The sequence below is a fragment of the Carettochelys insculpta genome, chromosome 4, assembly GCF_033958435.1.
Source record: "Carettochelys insculpta isolate YL-2023 chromosome 4, ASM3395843v1, whole genome shotgun sequence".
In the NCBI taxonomy this organism is placed as follows: Eukaryota; Metazoa; Chordata; order Testudines; family Carettochelyidae; genus Carettochelys; species Carettochelys insculpta.
In genome coordinates, this window is record NC_134140.1 from 105,132,121 (window position 1) to 105,157,220 (window position 25,100).

Sequence of the window (25,100 nt, forward strand, 5' to 3'; positions counted from 1 at the left end):
ATAAGAACGGTCATACTGGGTCAGACCACAGGTCCATCTAGTCCAGCATCCTGTCTTACAACAGTGGCCAATGTCACGTGCCCCAGAGGGAGTGAACAGCACTGGTAACCATCAAGAGACTCCTCTCCTGTCACCCATTTCCACCCTCTGATAAGCAGAGGCTAGGGACAACATTCCTACCCATCTTGGCTAATAGCCATTGAGGAATTTAACCTCCATGAATGTATCTAGTTCTTTTTTGAACCCTGTTAAAATCATGTTCTTCACAACATCCTCTGACAAGGAGTTCCACAGGCTTACTGTGCACTGCGTGAAGAAAATCTTCCTTCTGTTAGTTTTAAAACTGCTACGCATTAATTTCATTTGGTGACCCCTAGTTCTTATGTTATGTATAAAAATAAGTAACTTTCCTTATTCACTTTTTCCACACGTCTTGATTTTATAGACCTCTATCATATCCCTCCTTAGTCTCCTCTTTTCTAAGCTCTTTTCTAATCTTTCTTCATATGTCATCCATTCCAAACCCCTAATCATTTTTGTTTCCCTTTTTATGAACCTTTTCCAATACCAGGTATATCTTCAGTGTCTCTGTTCTGCAATTTCTCCATGAAAACCCTGGGTCCCAAATAAATGATTGTTTTTAAAATACATATGATAAATTAGTCCATCAGCAAATTCCTATGAGGACTTGTTAATATTTTGAAATGAAGGAGTTATCTGGTTGACTGGAACTTTTGCATACAAGTAATAAACATTAAAACTGTGCACAATGGGGCAAACTCAAGATGAAGTGAAGGTTTGACTGATTGACCTGAAGGTTGACGATATTTCGAATGGTATAGTCCATCAGGACAATGGTACTGTATTGTAATGCTTTATAATTTCCTTTAGAAAGTATGAAACTTCATTTGTAAAAGAAGCTTTACAGAGAATGGTCACCATTTTCCAAGTTTAAGCCAAAAGTGTCTATATGTACCTAATTAGCTTACAAGGTCACACATATCCATGCTTTTGTCACTTGTGAAAGCATTTGGGCTGCTAGTACATAAGAGGCCCTAATATGCAAGAAAAGACTGACAAATCACTGATCCTTACATGGGTTTCAAAGTTCAAGGTACAAGATGGATTTATTTTAAAGAAAATAATATCATTAAATATTAGCCTTTTCCTTGATGCAGTTTTTCTGATACGGAGAATAAAGTCTGATTTTTTTCATAAGAAATAATTTTGTATTGAATTCAATATTTGCAACAGCTCTTAATCAGTGTATTTCTTGCTTTTGACCCACTTTAACAATTTTTTATCTTGTGTGTCTATAAATTGATCTACTACAAGTTGAATCTATTTAATCTGGACTTCCCTAGTCTGGAAACGCCTTGGTTCAGCATAGTCAGCATAGTTCAGCATAGGCTGGAGAACTCATGGGGAAAACCAATGGGCTAAGAACAGGAGTATTGCTTGACTAGGGAAGAACAGCAGCTGGTGCAGCAGCAGGTCAGAGGCTAAAAGTAGAGCTGTCCAGTGGTTCAATCTGTAGTTTATTCAGTTGGCAAAGCTACTATTCTTACTTTAAATTTTAACTATAGCCATCGATAAAGCTGTTTCTGTGAATTTCCCCAGCATTCCTCAAGCCTAAAAATATTGACAGTAGTACTGGGATTCTCTCACACTCCCTGCATTATTCCACACCGGGAAGCCCCCAGCTCTGGATAGCAACATACTCAGATAATTCCGTACTGGCCGAGTCCTTTCTGCCCACTCAGAAAGCAGGCTCTGCTCTGCAGGATGTAGCCAGGCAAGTCCCGCTCAAGAATCTAGCATTGGTATTGCTGGTGTCTTGGGAAAGGCAGAGCCCCACTGGAGAAAGAAATGAGCCTTGACCAGGGCTTCACTCCCCATCCCTGTGAGACTGATCCTCCTACAAAACAGAGGCAGCAAGAGGTAAATGCTCTTGTTCGAGTGTTCAGAGAAACAGATTGACAAAGAGAGTGTGAGGCAAATATAGAGATTAATTTGAGGGCTGGATCTTTACTGTTGGAGTATTTATCCTTTGGTACAGAATTCCAGAATGTAAGGATTCCCTCCATCATTTTTCAATCTGTCACCTTCCAAAAGTTCTATTATTCATATCTGGGATGTTGGGTCATCAGTGACTAAAGGGGGCTTCAGACAAGCGGCTTAAGCATTTATTGGGTCAATCAGAAATCTGATTTCATGGCTTGAAGTTGTGACATTGAAAGAAAATGTGTCAGCTCTTCCTCAAGCATTTGTCTGTGAAACAACAGCAGTTTGTTCATGAATGCAAATACGCTCTTTGCATTAGATCAGACAGCAACCCAATTTTTTTTTCTTCAAGTCCATCTTTAGTTTACTGGAATGCAGCAGCATGTCTGCAAAAAATGCCAAATATAGAATCTGCCCAGGCTCCTTAATCTCAGGGTATATTTTCAGCTTCTCCTCCATAAACAGTTTTCCTGGTTGCACAAGCTCAAAAATGGGAAATAACTTTAAATCTTGAGAGCCAACAAAATGCACTATGAAATGACAAATCATAAGAGGAGTCATTGTCATACAGTTGTTCAATTAGATTTTGAAGTTGCCTATAATTGAGTGCATTTGAGTGAACAAAATTCACAAGGCGCAAGACAGGTTTCATTATGTGATCAAATCTTCAATTCTTAAATACCAGTTGCTTTCAATGAACATACAGTGAAATGCCCAAAATCTGGGAAAGCTCTTGTCAGAATTACAAAGCCCTAGGAATCCATTTGCAGATTCCCACAAGGCTGGAGTCCCGTCCGTTGCAATGGTAATGAGCTTCTATAAAGGCAAGTTGTTTTTCTCAATGACCAACATCAATACCTCCTTTAGATCTCGTCCATGAGGAGTTCTTGCTTTACACCATACACTTAGTGCTGACAAATATCGACAATGGAGGTTTATCTGTGCATCGCATGAGTCATCACAAGCAATGCTCAAATAACACTGCTGAAGTTGTGAGTGCAGCTGCAATTTGATATTGCTGTTCAGGTTGGAGATTCTGTGTTCTGTTGTATAGAGTAAATGGTTGAGGCAGAAATTTTCTTCCGTAAATTGTTGTTCTCTGATGACTGGATTGAAATCACAGGAAGGCATGTTTCTATAAACAACTTTACAGTGAGACCTTTTTGCATAGGCTGTGTGCCAAATTATGTAATAGAAGACTAAAATCACAGTCTGTAATCAGTTGCCAAATCTGGTGAAGAACTGGGCTTCTAAGTCTTTTTTTTGTTCAAAGCTTTTCATTTTGAAGTGCAGAGTTCAGAACCTTGTGGGATTTCTAGATGCAGGTGTACATGACTTGAAGTGAAATGATGCTACAAGTCTGAAGATTTGAACTGAGAGATACATGTCTGGTAAAGAAGACATATGGCCCTACCATTACACTCATTGGAAAAGTACTTCTCCCATTCATGATTTTCATCTGTGTATTTTCTTCTCTGTTTGCACTTGTGTTCCATAGTTAGATGACGTAAGAAAAATGTTGGTAAAACTTTCCATAGCACCACTAATGGTGTTTACACTTCCATTCAGTGAAGCTGACACCCACTGTGAACTCCAGGACAAGTTGGGGTGGGGCGAAGGATGGAAGGAGTGGGGCAAAGGGCCTGAGCCCTTAGCACCACCCAGACCATGGTGCTGCCCCCTACCTACACATCTGCACAGATTGGGACTGCCATGGCTGTTCAAGGGGGCCTGGAGCTCTGGCTGCTGCTACTGAAGTACCAGACCCCTAGGCAACTGCTACTTGTGCCCCCTCTGTCAGCAGGCCTGTTCCCATTTCTTAGTCCAAACTGAGTAACACTTTTGCTTCTAGCTGTGGCATAATGTCACAGGTGTCACGTGAAAATAACAGCTATGGAAGGTGTCACTGTGCACTTGTACAAAGATTCAAGGAGAAGCATATTAACTTCTGAAGTGCCACATGCAGCTTTCACACCACCATTTGGGCACCATTGGACTGTGTCTTGCTACATATTTGTATATCTTCTAGCATAGATGGACCCTGATACAGATTATCAATGCATAACCATGGAGAATGTCACTGATATGTAATTTGTTACATGATTCCATGGAGAATGTCACTGATACCTCTAAATGGTCCTTCATTACACGGACATGCATGATTTCACATCTAAAACGGACTCTTATGCCTCATATAGATCTAGCAGGTGAGTGACTTCGTTGATAAGCAAAAAGCATACTCTGCTAGTGGTCAAAATATGAAATTGTTTTCCTATCAATCAGTGACCTTAGAAGGCTATCTTTAGCATTAGAAAGTTGATGATTCAACTGGTTATATTCTGTGAAGTGTGAATAAACATTTCCGGTAGGTTTTATTTAATTTTCTCAAAGGAATAAAAGCCATTCTTTGCAAAGTTTAAGTACTTAAAGATGCCTGGCAAAATATGTTCTTTCCGTAATTATAGACGCAACGGCCATTTGTTAGACAAGGTAGAGAAGAGAACAGGCAACAATTATAATTCAGTATTTTAGCAATATTCTTTCCAGTATGAATTATACATGAATAGCAGATGGCTTATCTATTCTGTGAGTTGGCATTTATTCTTTTGGCAAAAGAAGAATGTGTTATCCTGTGGTACCAATGCTGATAATACCTAAACTTTCAAAAGTTTGTAGGGTCTACCCAGCAGCATATAGTAACTGTTTTTCATGTGTTGCACTGTGCACCTTTTAGATTGTGAGTTCTTCAGATAAAGGATTTCATAACTTCTGCCTGTAATAAAGTGCCATGTACACACACTTAACTCTATAAATTATAAAGTACTAAATAAGTAACAAATATGGTGGCAAAGTGAGATCTGTATGAAAAAAGGGGGAAAATATGGATAACCCACATAACAAGGGACCGTAAGGAGTGGACTATTTCAGGGCTAATTTGCAAAGCATGACTTCGGTGTGTTGCCATGAATTACAACAGATATGGACCAAAACTGCCCAGACTGAAAAGTTCACTCTCAAAGGTTAGGTTTAGTTTGGGAGTCAATACCGTATGTCAGGGAAATTTGCTGGAGCTACATATCATAAACAGCTACAGCAAATATGCTACTGGCTAAGAAAATATCCCTCTGCTTTTTGTAATATGCAGTATTAAAAATGGCAATTGTCATGTCAACATTTCTTTGTTTATTGATGCAAGACAATTTGAAATGTGACTAAATAAAACAGGGTGATTTTCCATCCCTTTGAGAAGTACTATAAAAAATCCAACCAGATAGGGCATATTTTATAAATACACATAACACACTGGCAGTCAAATGTATTCTAAACAATGGTAGCTCAATATTATGTGATAGTATTATCTTCCTCCCCATTTATCAAATGGAAAAGCCAATTACAGTAAAGGCTTCGTTATTTGGCATGATTGGAGTTGGGGGGTAGGAAGGCAGTTACTCAAATATTCTGAATAACTGAGAGTTATATTTCACCAATGGAATACCAATTTTCAAATAATTATAATAAAATAAAACGAATTAAGTATAAGGTGGTACACAATACTCACCAATCCAGTAGCAGTTCCACACTGTAGAGGGGTTAGTTTCTTTAAACACTTAGTTGTATACAGATAAAGTGTTCTACACAGTAGGTTATTTTATGAAACTACATATCGCTCTTGGTGGTGCATGGCAGTCCCCAGGGCAAAGTGGGACAGGGCCCCCAACTCCATGTCCAGGAAGGGGCGGGACCAAGGGAGGAAAGGACAGGTCCTAGGGTGGTCAGCCCTTAGTGCCGCCCAGACCTCAGTGCTTTCACAGCCACATGTAGTGGCAGAGCTGCATTGCCACAGCACTTCAAAGAGTCCCAGAGCTCTGGCCACCACCACTGCCGAAACAGCAGTGGCAGTGGCTGAAGCTCCAGGCCCCTTTGAAACGCCAAGCCCTGGGGCAACTGCCTCTTTTGTCCTCTCCCCATGCCCACTCCCCATTGGCAGGCCTTGTGCAGAGTACTCCAGGTCACTAAAAATACTCTTAACACTAAAAAATATACTGAACATAGTTTAATCTTCCCTCAATTCAGAAGGCACTTAAACTCTTGCAGTACCTTTGGTCATCATTATCAATATGAATCATCATTGTAGATGTACAAGGTGTAGGAGCTTCGGCTAAATCTGTGATGACCCAATGACACATCCTGGAAGCTGATTTTTTTTTTTAATAAATCCCTGATTTATTACTAACTTGGCTTGCTTTCCTGTCTTTTGTCTCTTTTATATAAAGGTACAGTGCAGAATGTACAGTTGTATAACAGGCCCAGTCTTGATTACTACTTGAAGATTTGTATAGAAGATATCAGAAATTCCAGTTAATTGTTTTGTGATTATCACATAAAAGACCCTTTGTCTCTTATTTTTAATGTGAGTGTTGTATGTACAAAATACACGCAAATACATGATTGCCCAAGAGCAAGTGTTTCTTGTGGATAGGAAAAGGATTTACCAAGAGAAAAAGCTACTGGTGGACAGGATAAGAATAAATTTGATGGTATAAGGCATTACGACTGTATATGCAAATATGTTTCTTTTCCTTTACTTCAGGAACACGGTATTCCGACTGACATGGGCTATGCAGTGGCTCCACACCACTCTGGGGTCTACCCTGTACATGTTCAGCTTTATGAGGCCTGGAAGAAGGTCTGGGGTATCAAAGTCACAAGCACAGAAGAATATCCACATCTAAAACCTGCACGGCACAGACGGGGCTTCATCCACAATGGCATCATGGTACACTACATTTCCATTACTTCAATGCAGGACTTAAAAAATGTGTTGTTTTACTGATGCACCAAGTTTTATAATGAGTATTTAAATCCTTCAAGATGGCAGATTTCACCAAAGCAGTTTTACCAGTGTGCAGCCAGTTTCCATAAGAAATAATAGCCAAGGGCAGGAAAGGGAGGTATTTGGAACTTTCCAGTGTAATTAAAAGAAATAAGAAGTATTGATAGAATACCAAACCTGGACTGTTTTTATGTGCCATTACAGTTCATCAAAATGTCCTAGACCCATATCCAAGGGTCTTACTCTCCACAATGCATAATGGTCTGGGACCCTCCAAAATGGAAGAGGAAGAAAGGTAAAATATGATCCTTTAGCTTGACAGATACTTTGGTTGGGCCAGATTACCTATGCAACTCTCAGAGGACAGGGTCTGGAGTTATGCCAGTGACATTTTCACGCTGGGTGGGGAGAAAGGAGGCTTTTCACATCTTTCCTTCAATAGCAAATGCATAAAAATTAGAATAACAATTTTATCTAGTATATTTATTTGGCAAAAATAACACCATGAAATCAAGAGTCAGGGCAGACTCTAACTACAGTGAAAGCCTTGTTGACCAGCACTTAGATATCTGGAAAATTCCACAGATGTCAACACAAGTCTTCCTGCCTGCAAATATTACCACACTTATTCAGCCAATGGATCAGGGAATTATTCAAAACCTAAAAGTCATCTGAAGAAGGGATTTTATAAGGAAGCTGCTCAACTCTAAAGGAGCAAGCCAAGATTTTCAGTCACGGTACAGCATCCAGGATAACGTCTTAAATGTGGCATGTGTCTGGTCTGCTGTCAATGCTTCAACTTTAAAGACAGCATGGAAAACACTGTTGGCAGAAGTTATATTTATGGAGGGGTCCTATGATGAAGAATTTCAAGGTTTCAACATAAGACCAGAAAGGAGAGTGCTATAGTAGATACTTGATGTCCTTCAGAATGATGACCCAGAGCAAACCCAATCACTAAACTGAAGGATAATGAAATTGAAGAGTAGGTAAATGTCAATCAAGATCTAGATGTTAAAAAACTACCAGACTCTAAAAATATAGAAATGGTTATCCATCCATCCATCCATGTTTATCCATTCATCCATCCATCCATCCATCCAGAGTACCTGTGCTTCAGATGAAATAAATTCAGAGGAAGAAGACCATTGTGAAGAAACCAAAGTATCTTGGGCTACTGCTGCAGGGTGTCTGGAGACTTTGGTGAAATTTACTGAGCATTAGTTATCTTATTCATCTCAGAAAGTCATGCAGCTACACATTATCCACAAAAATTTCCTCAAGGAAAGGCAACTGACTTGTAGGCAGGCAGATATCCATAAGATGATTCAAAAAACTTGTGCAGCTTGTGCCACATGTCCAGCACAATCACCGTTGACATCAGAAGTTGTTGATAATGATGGCACTAAAGGCAGTAGAGGAGCAATAAATTGCAGTACTGTATCTAGTCATACTGTTAAATGAAATAACCTTACTTAACACTACATTTTTTTATTAAAAATGTTTGCTTTTGATGAAAAAGCTTGACTAACTGGCATAGTTCATTAACCAGAATCCCCCATTCCCCATGCTTGCAGGATAACAAAGCTTGTGCTGTAGTTACAACATAAGATTCAACTGGGCAAAGCACTTAACTCTATTCTTAGGTGCTTTGCTGAAGTGGAATTTTAGTTTATTTTTATTTTTGTTCCTTTGTACTAAATTTAAAAAAAAAACTCACCTGGAAAACTGACAAAAAAAAAAAAACTAAGCCAAAATTGAGTAATGTCTGTGCAAATACTGAATAGTATTATAGGCCTTAGTGTTATTTTTTCTAAAAGGATTCTGATGTACTTGCGATTAAAGAGTAAAGAAAATAGCTCTAATAGCAGAGATTTTGGGGTTTGTTTGTTGGTTTTTCATCTGCTGGTTTTCAGAATCCTGACAGTCTTCTGACTGATGATTGTATGTAGAGCTGACCTTGGGATATACTCATTTAATAGTCCTATCAGCCTGGAATATATTTCACTACTGGGGTCTAACTTGATTTGCAGGGCAAATGAAAGTATGAACTAGTTCTTTTTGGGTGTGTAACCTAGAATACCAATTACACACTATATCTCACCAGCAAGATAAATAGTCTAAGATAGTGAAGACAACTGAGAAGCGCTACTTGTCTTGTGACTAACTAACCTTGTGAAAAGAAGGGAAGCTCTTTTATTTCGTTTACAAATCCCTAAAAACAAAACTTTAATTCTTACTGCATGAAACATGGATCATAGTCTGGACAAAGGCTTTGGAATATCTCTGTGGGAGCTGGAAGTCTCAATATCTGCGTAGCCATGCTTTCTTACAATAAGACAAAAGACAAGGGAATCTATATGGGCTTGTCTACGCTTGCCCCCTTCTTCAAAGGGGGCATGTTAAGCAGGGCAATGGGAAATTACTAATGAAGTGTTGCATTGAGTATGTAGTGCTTCATTAGGCTAATACTCCCCCGAGGCAACTTTGAAGGGTCAAACTTCAAAGTGCTGGCATGCATGTAGCTGTGGGCACTTTGAAGTGCCTTTAGTCCTCAAAATTTTGGGTTTGGGCAAAATTAGGGCATGCTGGCTCTTTGAAGTTTGACACTTCGAAGTTGCCACAGGGGAGAATTTTCCTAATGAAGCACATATTCATTGCAGCACTTCATGAGCAATTTCCTGTCGCCCTGATTAACATGCCTGCTTTGAAGTTGGGGGCAAGTGCAGACCCAGCCTATGTGAGTTTAGCAGAATGAGGACTAAAAAGAGGTTTTTATTTTTCCACTTGGCATGGGGGCTTGCAGAAATAGGATAATGATGCTAGAGCTTTTTTTTTTTTTTTTTACTTTGTTGTCAGGTACTTCCTCGACAAACCTGTGGCCTTTTCACACACACAATTTTCTACAAGGAATATCCTGGGGGGCCTCAAGAATTGGACAAAAGCATCCAAGGAGGTGAACTCTTCCTCACCATCCTCCTGAATCCCGTATGTATCTTGTTTGCTAACCTCTGTGATGTACCTTAGCTGTCACTATTGAAGGTGAAGGGGGGAAGTAACTATGTGTTTCTTTATTCCATGCTTATAAATCAAATCTTTTTTGCTCAGGGGTGGTGTGCCTCTAAAAAAAAAATCGGAAAAAGACTGTGTTGTGAGAAGTAATGGGCATCCCAGGTGATACAAATAAGAAAGAAAAGTGGTTTGTTCGGTTTTTTTTTTCAAATTTCCCAACCTGCAAGTTAGGCCTGTAGAGACAAGAATCTACTGAACAAGCTACATGAGGAAAAGAACAAAGGAAAACAATGAGGATGGAGGAAGCTGCATGATGCTTGTTTAGCTTCTTCCTTTTCTTTCTCTCCCATCTTCTCTACCCCCCACCCCACCTCCCACACATTCTCCTTTGGCTCCTTGAAAGCTGCACATCTTTCATCTCTGCTTGCACAGCATCCCTTAATATGGCTAACTATAGAAGCAAATTCACATGCACAGGATAAAGCTGCTAAAGAACAGGTAAACCAACTCTCTGAAGCCAGACACACACACAACACACTATGTGCTTATAGTCTACTCTGTGTGGGAAGTTAATCATGAACACAGGTAGAAAAGGAAAATAAGACAAAAAGAGAAATAGTGCCTGAGCATTGTGGGAGAAGGGGCCACAGAACAACAGCAAGATTATTAAGCCATCATAATGGGGGTGCAGGATAATGTTGTGGGGGAATGGTATTATAATTACAGAACATTTCATTTTGCTCAGGTCATAATGTTTCATTTTTATGATGCTTTTTCTGTACAGAGTTTATAAAGATATATTCTGTCTTGTTTGAAAGTGTCACTGTCACTCGTTTGGAATGACTTGTATAAATTATATTCTGATGTCATTTGTCTTGACTAATAAAGCCATCCCAAATTATACTAATAAACACTCCTTCACACATTATACTATCATAGTCATGTCACTTCACTAACCAAGAATCAAGGATGCAAAAATGGGTTAATTCTGACATTTAAAGCTAATGTACTTAAAATTCCTTTCAGTATTTGAGACAGGAACCTCTGTCACTGAGTTGAGGTTTTTCCTTTTCAGTTCTTTAGAGTCAACTTCTGCTCTGAACTACACTCTGTTCAATACCATCAACTTCACTGGGGTTAAATAAGAAAAAAAACTTGAAAACTATCTCATCTCCACCTCAATTTTCTTTCCTGTCCAAGGATGTAGGATGGGTCCCACCAGAATTCATTCCAATTGATGAATACAGAGTTTAATATATACCATCTCATTGTTCTCCGTTAGTTGTGTCCTGAATGAGTTTCCTCCTTGGCACGCCATTACTTGAATATTAAGGGATCATGAATGCATTCCATTATCTATATCCAGAGTTTTTAGAGAATGGAGCAACTTAATCAATGAGAAGTGCTGTTGCATCTTATAAATTAACAGATGTTTTGGAGCATAAGCTTTTGTGGGCAAAAACCTACTTAATCAGATGCACCTAACAAAGTGGGTCTTTGCCCATGAAAGCTTATGCTCCAAAAAATATGTTAGTCTATAAGGTGCCATGGGACTTCTCGTTGTTTATGTGGCTACAGACTAACACAGCTACCCCATGATACTTGCAGCAATTTTGTTTCATATGTTGCAAAATTGGTAGAGCAGACTCAAAAAAGTACCAATACTTTTAAAGCTAATCAATGGGGTGTTTTTTTAAAAATGTAATGAACGCATATGTCCACAGTTTTCAGTTGTAAGTTATCATTTGATTAGATGCATAGCAACTTTGTGCCTTCTGAGGGCTAAATCGTCTGTTTGGACAGGTATAAAGCGATTAACCCTACAAGAGACTCTTGTAAATCATTAGCCACTTGCAATGGCTATTTTTGTATGAAAGTTAAGGACATAATAAAGGCTATACGGGGACAGACCAAAGATCTATCTAACCCAATAATCTGTCTTCCAACAGTGGCCAATGACAGGTGCCCCAGAGAGAATAAACAGAACAGGTAATCATCAAATGATCTATCCTCTCTCACCCATTTTCAGTATCAGTCAGGCAGAGGCCAGGGCCACCATTCCTGCCCATCCTGGCTAATAGCCGCTGAAGGACTGTTTTTTTTTTTAATTAACTCTGATATAATCTTGGCCATCGAAACATCCTCAGGCAAGGAGTGTGATAGATTGACTGTGTTGTGAGAAAAAAATACTCAGTTGTGCTTAAAACCTTCTGCCTATTAATTTCAGTGGGTGATCCCTAGTTATAAAGTTTTGAGAAATATTTATTTATTTTCTCCACACCAAACCTGATTTTGGAGATCTCTGTTATTTCCCTTCAGTCATCACTTTTCCAAGCTGAAAAGTTCCACTTTTATTAATCTTACCTCATATGGAATCTGATCGCCCCTAATGATTTTTGTTGCCCTTTTCTGAACTTTTTCCAGTTCCAAGATATCTTTTTTTAGATGGGGTGATCATGTCTGCACACAGTTCATTCAACCTGTGGACATTCCATGGATTTATATAGAGGGAATATGGCATTTTCTGTCTCAGTACCTATCCATTGCTTAATGGGGAGGGACAGGTCAGTGGTTTGTGCATTAGCCTGCAAAACCCTGGGTTGTGAATTTAATCCTTGATGAGGCTATTTAGGGATCTGGGGCCAATAGATTTAAAAAGGGATGATGCTTGGCCCTGCTAAGAGGGCAGGGGACTAGACTTGATGACCTTCTGAGGTCCCTTCCAGTTCTATAAGTTGTATAGTTCTTTCCAACATTCTGTTCACTTTTTTGACTGCTGCTGTTCATTGTGGCCGCGTCTACATGTGCACGCTACTTTGAAGTAGCGGCGCCAACTTCGAAATAGCGCCCGTCAAGGCTACACGTGTTGGGCACTATTTCAAAGTTGAAATCGACATTAGGCGGCGAGACGTCGAAGTCACTAACCCCATGAGGGGATGGGAATAGCGCCCTACTTCAAAGTTGAACGTCGAAGTAGGGCATGTGTAGATGATCTGCGCCCCCCAACATCAAAATAGCGGGGTCCGCCATGGCAGCCATCAGCTGAGGGGTTGAGAGATGCTCTCTCTCCAGCCCCTGCGGGGCTCTATGGTCATCGTGTGCAGCAGCCCTTAGCCCAGGGCTTCTGGCTGCTGCTGCTGCAGCTGGGGATCCATGCTGCATGCACAGGGTCTGCAACCAGTTGTCGGCTCTGTGGATCTTGTGTTGTTTAGTGCAACTGTGTCTGGGAGGGGCCCTTTAAGGGAGAGGCTTGCTGTTGAGTCCGCCCTGTGACCCTGTCTGCAGCTGTTCCTGGCACCCTTATTTCAATGTGTGCTACTTTGGCATGTAGACGTTCCCTCGCAGCGCCTATTTCGATGTGGTGCTGCCCAACGTCAAAGTTGAACATTGACGTTGCCAGCCCTGGAGGACGTGTGGACGTTATTCATCGATGTTGCTACATCGAAATAAGCTATTTCGATGTACAGTGTACGTGTAGACGTAGCCTGTGTGGATGCTTTCAGAGAACTATCTATAGTCACTCCAAGATCTCCTTCTGAGTGGTAACAGCTAATTTACACCTTTTCATTTTGCACAGGAGTGGGGAAGTTACAGCTTGTAGGTTGGATCAAGCCCTTGAGGTTCAGTACTCTCTTCCTCACAAATATCAGGGAGGCCATGCCTGGGCTCCAGCTTCCCCTCACCCCTGCATGGCTAGAGCACCACCTCCTGCTCCTTGCTGTGTGTGGAGGGGAATCTTGAGCCTCATAGGCCAGAGTCAAGCAAGATGGATCCAGATCCAGCCTACAGGCTCTCCCTGACAAGGAGAGGAAGTGGCTCTGCACACTGCCAATCCTACAACCTCTTCCCTCCTGTTGAGGAAATGGCAATGTGGGGAAGTGCTTTTCCCTGCCACTCTGATTGTCCACAATCACAGCCAACAGGAGCAGCAGGGGGTGGTGATTGGGATGGTGGAGCCATGTGCATGCCTGGGGATCTGTGTGGATAAGAACTCCCCATTTCCCAGCTGCCGCACCCTAGTGTGCTCCTGCACCCACTCTCCCTTCTCCCACATTAAGCCCATTCCCGCACACCCTCTCACCCAGACCTTCTAAGTCCAGCCTGCTCCCACTCCCTGCCTCACGCCCAAACCACCCACACCCAGACCACTCCTGCACCCCCTCCCAACCACACACCCCTACCTCAAGACCACTCTTGCATCCTTGCTTCTGCCCAAACCCCACACCCCATGCCCCCTCCCACACACTGAACCCTCATTTTAGTCCATCCCAGAGCCTAGGGGGCCCATAAATCTAAAACCCACCCCACCAGGCTCTGGGGCTGTTGTGCAAGTGGAATGACAAGAATGTCCCTTCTACATTTCAGTTGGGGGCCACATCAGTGACGAGTTTGGGAGGTTTTGTCTCTCACTTTTATGTATCCTCCAACTGATATTTTATGTGGGTCAGTGGCCCTGAACCCCAAAAGATTCTCCACCCCAATTTTGTGTGTCTAGTTGGGGATATGTTTTCCAAAGTGCCTTGGCATGCATTTATCAACAAACTCTTTTTGTCTGAAAGGTTCTTCAAAACTAAAGTGAGCCCTCCTCTAGCTCACTGTTCACTCTGAGCCAGATCCAAAACCCATGGAATTCCTTGGGCTATTTTCCTTTGACTTAAATGCACTTTGTATTAGGTCCCATGTCACCCTCTCTTCTCATGGCTTCCGTTTGTAATATGTGAGAACTAAGATATAAGAGATGTGAAAATTATATACCAGTAACTCTTCCCCCATCTACTATCCCTCCTTACACACATTGAAGAGGTATTTTGGAACACCTTACTTAGGAATAAGGTTGGTGTGTAGACATACCTGGAAAGAAGTTCTCCTTAAAGATCTCCTATGATTTTTTTTTCAGAAGAGTGCGTCCACACACTAAAAAGTGGGTCAAAAAATTGATCTGCTCTTTCGATAGAGAGCATCCACACAGTCCTGGCTCTTTCAAAAGAACGGGCCAGAGATGGATAAATCCGGCGCCATGAGGACTGCTTTTTCAAAAAAAAAAAAAAAAAGGGTCCCCGGGGCATCCACACACATTATTTTCTGAACTAATCTTTCAGAAAAAAGGCACTCTTCCTCTTCTGGGAGAGGAAGAGGGCCACCGGAAAAAGTGCTGTGTTCCTCCGATTTAATATAGAAAGAATGCATTTTGTGTGTAGACTCTCCACTGGATTTTTCAAAATAGCCCTGGCTTTTTTGAAAAACTCAGTAGTGTAGACACAGTGTTAGACTTAGAATTTGTATGTAACAAGTTTCTTAGTATATTAGGATTAGCTGGAGTGTTTTGTGTATTTTGGCTCGGTAACTTACTTTTCACTTGCAATTACTTAACATACTTTTTATACTTAATAAAAACACTTTTGTTTATTATCAAATACAATTTAAATAATGGCTACAAGGAGCAGGGGAGAAGTGGGAGAGCAGCCACTGTGTCCCTCTCTATTTCATTGATAAAGAGGGTGAAGTTATGAGCTTTCACCATGTAAAACTTTTATACAGCGAGGGATGGATTTATTTGGGGATTTGGTCCACTTTATTCCTGGATGCTCCCAACAGCCTCATAACTGAGCACCCCCAGAGCTGAGCTGGTTCAGTTTCTGTGTTGTTCTGCCGGGTGGCTGTTACCCCAACTCTGTGCCTTGTGTGGGAAATATTCTGGCCTAGCAGTACAGGGTGGTGGAGGGTGCCCCAAAAGGCAGGTAAGAGGGCTCAGTGGCATGACCAGCACACCTAGTGACTATCCCAAGGGGACCCCTGTGATCCAATCCATCACACATCCCTCAGTTCCTTCTTTAGGAAAACCTATGATTTTCATAAACTGCTACTAGTTTATTTTCAGAGCATTCAGAACTCTGAAGCCAGAGTAGCCTCTCATTCCTGGAAGTGAAAGCTTTGCTATGACCCAAATCTTTGGTCATCTAAATTCTGTTCCAATTTATCTCCAAAGCTAATTTAAAATCATCCTTAATGTTTTCAGATTTCCCCGTTAAACTAATTTCACCCGGCTTCTCAGACCTGCTCTTCTGCCTGTCCGCCCGCTTCACCTACCACCCCCACCCCCACCCCCTGAACTTCCAGTCTCTCTTATTTTCTTACATTTTTTTCATAATGGGTAATCAGTTTCACTTGTCTTGCCAATTGGTGCATAGCTCCTTTCTCAGTATGGTTTGTTCCAAACCACTGCTTGTGGGTGTGTGGTTGCTTGTAATTTTGTCTTAATATCTTTTTTTAAAGGTACTATGGTGCCATTGGGAGGGACACAGTGTAGGAGCCTGTGATACGGGCGGGGGGGAACCTTTTAGATGTAACTTAGTCTTTATGATGTGGTTTTGTAGGAAGACTTACATCCTCCAGAAAACCATAGCAACAAAATGACTGTTGTGATCATTATTTTTATAAACAGCACTGTTTAATCTTTGCTTTACGCATACAAAAGCACAGAGGGGTTTCTCCTGCTGTCTGCAGAAGTACTGTAACTTCTGTTCATAGTAATGTGACTTGTCTGCATTAATTTCATGCTCTTTAGGGCCTATTCTCTCCTAGATGTGTGTGATTAACTCAGTTTAGCATTAATGTGAATTAAATCATGCATACAGGGAAAAAGAGATCCTAACGATGGAGAGAATAGGCCCCTATGCGGTGTGCAGACTGAAAACTGTATTTAGCATGTGTGTGTACTGTGAGCACTACCAGGCTACAATGGCAACTGAGCATTTACATTACGTGATTCTTTTCCATAGACAATCATACTCTCCCACGTTGTTCATTCTTTTAGGTGGAGGGCTGAGGCTGTGTGTACACTACATTCCCCATTCGAAAGGGGACTGCAAATGAGGGAGATTGAAAATGCATATGAAGTGCTTTATTTGCATAATGTCATGTGATCTCATTTTCAGAAGAGAATTTCAAAACTAGAAACAGCTGTGTAGATGGGGTTCCTTTGAAAATAAACCCTGTTTTCGAAAGAACCCTTTTCCTATTTTGTTTCAGGAAGGAATGGCTGTTTTTGCTGTCAAAAAAGTCTTCCAAAAATGCAATTGCGTGAGATTATGCAAATGAAACACAAGATTTGTAAATCAGCGCTTCGTATTTATTTTCGATCTCCCTCAAATGCATTCCCCTTTCAAAAGGGGAATGTAGTGTAGATGTAGTCTGAAAGTTTTCCTTTATTCTTAATTTTCATCTATAAAATTGAGTTGACCTGAGAACCTTATCCAACTCCCAGAGCAAACCTTCCAGTTTTTGGTACCACCAGTGCTCCTTCCCCTTACCATTATGTTATTTCTTCCTGATAAATCAACATCCACAAGTACCCTCAAATTCCATTTTATTATTTTGAACCTTTAGATGAAATTAGTGCTTATGAAAGGTGATAGTTTTATACTTCTTGAAAGAGAGTTACTTTACCTGGATTTAATCCAAAGTTCATTGACTTCAAAGGGAATCTTTATATTGACTTTAAAGGGGTTTTCATTGTGTTCTTTAATCGCAGAATAGGTACTGAATATCATGGACACAGTCAGTGCGATATTCACTGATGATCACCAGGCATGCACAGATGTGTACTATCAGTAGTAATGCATGCTGCTAGCTGTGGGTGATCTTCAAATCAGCTGGGAGACATTTGAATCTCTCTAGCTGGCTGCCCAAGTGCACAGCTTATATGGAGCACTGGTTGCCAGACAGCTGGTTTTCTACTGGAATGTCTAGACTAAAAGAGACACTAGAGGAGCTGGCTGGCACTGCCATCCTGGCCATTAAAAGTCTGGTTGGTGGCATAATAGGGGCCTGGGGCTAAGGCAGGTGTCCTATCTGCCCTGGATCTGTGCTGTGCCCAGAAGCAGCTGTCTGGTCCCTCTTGTCTCTTGGTATTAGGGTGGCCAGAGGCTGGGAGGCTCCATGTGCTAACCCCACTCTGGATACTGGCTCCACAGGTTCTAGCCAATGGAAGCTATAGCCAATGGATGGTGACTACAGGCTTAAGGGCTGTTCACAGAGCTTCCCTGGCCCCAAGCATGTGCCTAGGTGGCTCCAGGGGCCTGGCACCCACTTTCTAGGGGCTGGAATAAGCACCACTGGAACCCTCCATCACCTTCCACACCCCTAACTCCATGCCCCAGCCTGGAGACCACCCCCCACCACATCCCAAGCTCCTCATCCCTGATCCCACTCATAGCACACACCTCCAGCAACAGCCTATGCCTCCTGCTGCATTTCAGCCCCCTGCCCTAGCCTGGAGCCCTCTTTTGTACCTTGATTCCCTCATTTATGATGCCATCCAGAGCCTGCACTCCAAGCCTAGAGCCCATATCTCCTTTTGCACCCAACTCAATTCCCCAGCCTAGTGAAAGTGAGTGAAGGAGGGGAAGAGCGAGAAATGGAGGGCGTGGGGATGGAGCGAGTGAAAGATGGTACCACTGAGATGGTGCACGGCAGAAGTATTCAATATTGGCTATGTCTACACGTGCACGCTACATTGAAATAGCTTATTTCGATGTAGCGACATCGAAATAGTCTATTTGGATGAATAACGTCTACACGTCCTCCAGGGCTGGCAATGTCGACGTTCAACTTCGACATTGGGCAGCACCACATCGAAATAGGTGCTGTGAGGGAACGTCTACACGCCAAAGTAGCACACATCGAAATAAGGGTACCAGGAATAGCTGCAGACAGGGTCACAGGGCGGACTCAACAGCAAGCCGCTCCCTTAAAGGGCCAGACACAGTTACACTAAACAACACACGATCCACAGAGCCGACAACTGGTTGCAGACCCTGTGCATGCAGCATGGATCCCCAGCTGCCGCAGCAGCAGCCAGAAGCCCTGGGCTAAGGGCTGCTGCACACGATGACCATAGAGCCCCGCAGGGGCTGGAGAGAGAGTGTCTCTCAACCCCTCAGCTGATGGCCGCCATGGTGGACCCTGCTATTTCGATGTTGCAGGATGCGGATCGTCTACACGTGCCCTACTTCGACGTTCAACTTCGAAGTAGGGCGCTATTCCCATCCCCTCATGGGGTTAGCGACTTCGATGTCTCACTGCCTAACGTCGATTTCAACTTCGAAATAGCGCCCAACACGTGTAGCCGTGACGGGCGCTATTTTGAAGTTGGCGCCGCTACTTTGAAGTAGCGTGCACGTGTAGACGCGGCCATTGTGTGATTAAGCAGTTGGCAAACTTAAAGTGTAACTCAGAGGGCTACTGACTTTCCCAGGATCCCGGGTCAGACCCTAGTACATTAGGCAGGCCCAGAGTCCCCTCCCACTACCCTCATCACTAACTGGCCCACTGTGCACCCTACTATAAAGTGATAGAGTTTAACTGGGTATAATAAGAGTTCTAGAAGATCACAGAATTCCCTCATTTCCCCTACACCATACCGCTGAATCTCTGAACTCTCTCTTCAAAAGAAAAGGAGAGTTGCAAATCAAGTCAGCATTGGCACCTTAAAGAGTAACAGATTTATTTGGGCATAAGCTTTTGTGGGTAAAAACCCGTTTCACCCGATGGAATTTTTTATTTATCATTATTTTTGTATTATTTTTTCTGAAGTCTGGACCTCGACCAAACCTTGATCAAGAAATTTGGACCTTGATTAAAAAATATTTGATTGCCCGTAAAACTATCCAGGCTAGTCATTTTCCAATGCATGATAGAGTTGGAATGCAGGTGGTGTGGGATCAAAGCCTTTTATTCATTTTTAACTCCTCACACACTGTTCTAGCACCAGCTTGTGTGCTCAGTTAGAGGTGACTGACCAGAGACCTGTTGTGTAACATGCATTGTAGTGCAGAATTATATTGGCTCAATGGCAGTGGGACTGAAGAACATACTCTACTTCAGAGTCTGAAAATGGAATTCAGATTTGACTTGGTCGTACGTGGTTCTGCTCCTGAGCTCATATTATCTACATGAATGTCTGTGCCTCAGAAATAATTTATGCCCCTCCCAATGCACGAATTGTCAGGTTGTCTTGTTTCTTTGCTCATGATGGTGTTAAGGCACAAGTTATATTCAACTGTTGTCCAGCATAGTAATCATTTCACTGCTGACCTTGTCACCCCCCATTACAAATAAAATATGAAATACCAGAGTGAAAATCATATATACACGGAAAACGTCTGGATAAAGGCACTGCAATGTCTTCTTTGTACTTGTGTTCAAAGCCTTTTTTAGGCTTCAGGGGACATGAGTTTTAACTGTGACACTGCCGTCCACCTAGTTGGCCTTGCTGGTACACCAGAATACTTGGATCTGAGAACAGCATAGCTGAGTAGAAAGGGAAAGTAAAGAAGTTGTCTGGGTCTGTTTGTATGCCTGTGTGCATGAAGATGGGTGGAGAGGTCCCATCTTGCACTCTTTTTGCCAATATTATCATATTTATAGTTGCTTGCTTTTTGGAGCAATACATTCACCAACAAAACAGTTAACAAGGGAAAAAGAGTTGCTGGGGTTTTATGTTATTATCACTCCAGCAATAGCTTCAACCATTTCTAGGCAATACAGCAACATTTTGCGTGTACGTGTGTGTAACGAACTATGAAATGGTCTTAGAGATGTTTATGCAAATACCATTTGCCAGCAGTCTGTGTAGTAAACAAGAAGGTAACAAAATTACAGTGCTATGTTTTTTGTTCTGTAGATAAGATTGGGTCAGAACTGCTATTATTAATATTAACCCCTCTAGGCTTGGATTTATTCCATTCTATGTCAGAGATAAAAATTCACTGCAAGCTGAAAATTATACTAGAAAACTTTTTCACCACACTGTAAAAACTGACAAAGCACCCTTCTTCCTGAAAAAAATTAGGAAGAAGGGTGCTTTCAAAAGCGAAGTTTCCTTTTGAATGAACCCTGTCTACGCAGCTCTTTTGGCTTTTGTAATCAGCTCTTCCATAATCGAGATCCCACACAAGCATGCAAATGAGGCACAAGATATTGAAATCCATGCCTCATTTTCATTTCCGATTGACCATATTTGCATGCTCCTTATGAAAGGGAAGGGCAGTGTAGCCACAGCCTGAATGAGGAATAGCATCTATTTCAAAATAGGTTTTATTAAGACAGCAAATAGTGCAGGTTTCAGAATAAGCCACAGTGATTCCAGTGGCTCTATTTCAAAATAGGCTCTGGCCATGTCTACACGTGCACGCTACTTCGAAGTAGCAGCGCCAACTTCAAAATAGCGCCCGTCACGGCTACACGTGTTGGGCGCTATTTCGAAGTTGAAATCGACGTTAGGTGGCGAGACGTCGAAGTCGCTAACCCCGTGAGGGGATGGGAATAGCGCCCTACTTTGAAGTTGAATGTCGAAGTAGGGCACGTGTAGATGATCTGCGTCCCACAACATCGAAATAGTGGGGTCCGCCATGGCAGCCATCAGCTGAGGGGTTGAGAGACACCCTTTCTCCAGCCCCTGCGGGGCTCTATGGTCATCGTGTGCAGCAGCCCTTAGCCCAGGGCTTCTGGCTGCTGCTGCGGCAGCTGGGGATCCATGCTGCATGCACAGGGTCTGCAACCAGTTGTCGGCTCTGTGGATCTTGTGTTGTTTAGTGCAACTGTGTCTGGGAGCGGCCCTTTAAGGGAGCGGCTTGCTGTTGAGTCCGCCCTGTGACCCTGTCTGCAGCTGTTCCTGGCACCCTTATTTCGATGTGTGCTACTTTGGCGTGTAGAGCTGCGTCTACACGTGCACGCTACTTCGAAGTAGCGGCACCAACTTCGAAATAGCGCCCGTCGCGTCTACACGCGTCAGGCGCTATTTTGAAGTTAACTTCAACGTTAGGCGGCGAGACGTCGAAGTCGCTAACCTCATGAGGAGATAGGAATAGCGCCCTACTTCGACGTTCAACATTGAAGTAGGGACGGTGTAGATGATCCGCGTCCCTCAACGTCGAAATTGCTGGGTCCTCCATGGCGGCCATCAGCTGGGGGGTTGAGAGATGCTCTCTCTCCAGCCCCTGCGGGGCTCTATGGTCACCGTGGGCAGCAGCCCTTAGCCCAGGGCTTCTGGCTGCTTCTGCGGCAGCTGGGGATCTATGCTGCAGGCACAGGGTCTGCAACCAGTTGACAGCTCTGTGTATCTTGTGTTGTTTAGTGCAACTGTGTCTGGGAGGGGCCCTTTAAGGGAGCGGCTGGCTGTTGAGTCTGCCCTGTGACCCTGTCTGCAGCTGTGCCTGGCATCCCTATTTCGATGTGTGCTACTTTGACGTGTAGACGTTCCCTCGCTGCGCCTATTTCGATGTTGGGCTGAGCAACGTCGAAGTTGAACATCGACGTTGCCGGCCCTGGAGGACGTGTAGACGTTATTCATCGAAATAGACTATTTCGATGTCGCAACATCGAAATAAGCTATTTCGATGTTGGCTGCATGTGTAGACGTAGCCTAGATGTTCCCTCGCAGCGCCTATTTCGAGGTGGTGCTGCCCAACGTCGAAGTTGAACATCGACGTTGCCAGCCCTGGAGGATGTGTAGACGTTATTCATCGAAATAGCTTATTTCGATGTAGTGTGCACTTGTAGACATAGCCTGTGTGTGCAGATGCTCTAATTAAACATAGCTAAGTTCTATTTTGAAATGCATTTTGTGTGTAGCAGCATTCTTTTGAAATAGGCCATTCTGAAATAATTTATTTCAAACTAAGGCTATTGTGTAGACATGCCCTCAGTTAACTGAAGTCTGGGAAAAGGAAACCTTCAAGATACATCATAACACGGGCCCCTTCACATTATTAATGCATTTTCTTAATGCTTCTTTGAAACTCCCACATCCAGCATCAGCACAAACAAAATCTTTGCAATGTTCCCAAGTAAACTGAGATGTGTAGTAATTGAATTTCAGGTTTTTTATGTTAATCATTAAAAGGCAACAGCAGCTGCTTATTCCCCATTAGCATTTCATTAGGACTTTTTCACTTGAGGTACTGTCACAAAGTCAGTAGGTAGCTCAGGTCTCAGGCTGTCCAGAGCCACAGTTAATGCCATAAATTAGAGGTACAGGACATACAGGCAGAAACCAAAGGCATAGAAGGAAGAAGTTTGAGGAGAGCTGTTAAAGTTAGTGCACTTCATGTATTTTGCAAAGAATAGATGTTCAGTTACACTTCCCCCAAAATCACATAGAAGTGTAAAAGAAGATTTGAAATAATGTTCAGATATCTATTATTTTCCCTAGCTTCCTTGAATGAAGATGACCAAAGAAGGCTCAGTTTTACTTGACTAGTCCTGTAGCTAGCCATAAATGTATTTCATATATACTGGGAAATAGGTGTAGGGATTATTAGTTAAAAAGTAAACAGGAGATGGGATGGCTGTAAAAAGTACTTGAGCCACACAATGTTCACAAACAATTTTCAACTTTAAGAGCATATTCTGAGTCCCTTAACAGAACACACGCCTTTTGCAATCCTGATCCCACAGAGCTGTGAAGTAAGGGACTTCCGTAAGTTTGAGACAATGAGGCTACATGTGCACTTACCATTTTGCCTGTGTTCCTGGGTCAATGTTGACTCTGGAAGTCCTCCTGAGCCACATGGTAGTAAGGAAGGTCAACAGGAGGAGTGCTCCCATCGACTGAAGGTAGGCACAGAAGTCGATGGCTGCCAAGTTGATTTTTGGTAAGGAGTTTACGTACCAAAAACTAATTAACAGCTGTTGATCTTCAAGGTAAGTGTAGACACAGCCTGAGAGAGGTATGCTGAGGAAACATTACTACCTCCTTCCAGCCCTACTTGATCATGCATTTTTCTGACGTATTACAGGAAGGCAGTTGCACTGCAGGAAACAACTCATGGAAATTAGGGATAAGTTAACCAGTTATGATCACTATAAACTGTAAGTTTAGCCCATACCTTAAAACAAACCCTTTTGTTTAGGTTTGAAAATTGTATTTTCTCAGTCAGCATTCACTTTTGTGCATTTTTTCATTTCCTGCTTTCAGATATGATAGGAAAGGGGTGTTATGAAATAAGCAAAACATTGTTCTCTTTCTGGACTTAATGGAACTGTCTCACGAGCAGGTATATGCACACATCACGTTTAACCCTGGTTTGGAAAACACAAGATATTGAAACACTTGGATAAGGCTCAGACTACAAACAGGCCCTGGAATTTTATTCCCCCACCAGTAATCTAGATGTACTGAAAAATTAATTGTTTTTATATGATGAGCACAGATTCTCTGTTGGGGTAAATCAACATTTCTCCATTGGTTTAACTCTATTAAAATTTAAACGAGTACTGTGTGTATAAATAGATATACAATTATTAGTAAATATTTTAGTTCTCAGTTTCAAAGCCTTATAGGGTGTGGTCTTCAACACAAAGCAGCTCATGTCAACCTAGTTGTGCATAACTTCACTTAAGTTTGGCTCCTGCTGATGTAAGTGCCCTGCTTTTACAACTTAACAACACCTCCTTAAGAGGCATAAATTCACAGTTGATGTAGTTTGGTCAACACAGTGCAAAGATAGGTACTGTGTTATGTACATCAACTAATAATGGCTACAGACAGCTGTCCTACAATGACTTCCATTGACTGATCTGATTACTAGTGCCCAGCAATAATGGAGACTGGAAGCAGCCTTCCCTGTGATCATTCTGCAATTGCTTTCCTGGTTGCCCGGCTTGATGAACACATCTGTCCAGCTGACCATGCTGGCTACCCACTTCTGAGGCATGCTTGCCTTGACTAAGCAGAAATTACTGGATCTCCTTGGCCTGTGGGTAAATGAAACTATACAGGCACAGCTCCAAACTAGCCACAGAAATGCAAACATCTACAAGCAGATTGCTCACAAGATGCAGGCGAGGAGCTACAACAGGCACCAGGAACAGTGCTACAGGAAAGCAAAAGAGCAGTAACAAACATACCAGAAAGCCAGGGAGGCCAACAATCAGTCTGGTGCCAAGCCAGAAGAGTTGCAAGCCAAACACAGTGAAGACCCCACCCCACCAGCACCATGGATAGTTCCAAGAAGCCAGAGTCTCAGGGCCCTGCCAAGAACAGCAAGGAGTTGGAGGTGAAGGTGAAGGAGGAAGAGAAGGAGGTGTCTGGGGGACATGAGACTGGGAGATCCAGCTGCCTAGCAACCGGGGATTCCACTGAAGTCCAGCTTGCCCTGCCAGTTGAGCATGTGTGAGCCCCATGCATGAGATGGAATCTCTGAGTTGCTCCCTGCTTTTCATTTGCCCATTCCCATGGTATATTTGC

At 42.4% G+C, this 25,100-nt stretch overlaps 1 protein-coding gene across 2 annotated transcripts in view; it reads left to right on the plus strand.

Annotated features, from left to right (window-relative positions):
* Positions 1-25,100, plus strand: part of NDST4 (N-deacetylase and N-sulfotransferase 4) — a 153,700-nt gene that overhangs the window by 65,108 nt on the left and 63,492 nt on the right. For both annotated transcript variants that reach the window (XM_074991959.1, XM_074991960.1), the window contains exons 4-5: positions 6,596-6,781; positions 9,698-9,826. In XM_074991959.1, the coding sequence (XP_074848060.1) occupies positions 6,596-6,781; positions 9,698-9,826 (315 nt within the window). The remainder of the gene's footprint in view (positions 1-6,595; positions 6,782-9,697; positions 9,827-25,100) is intronic.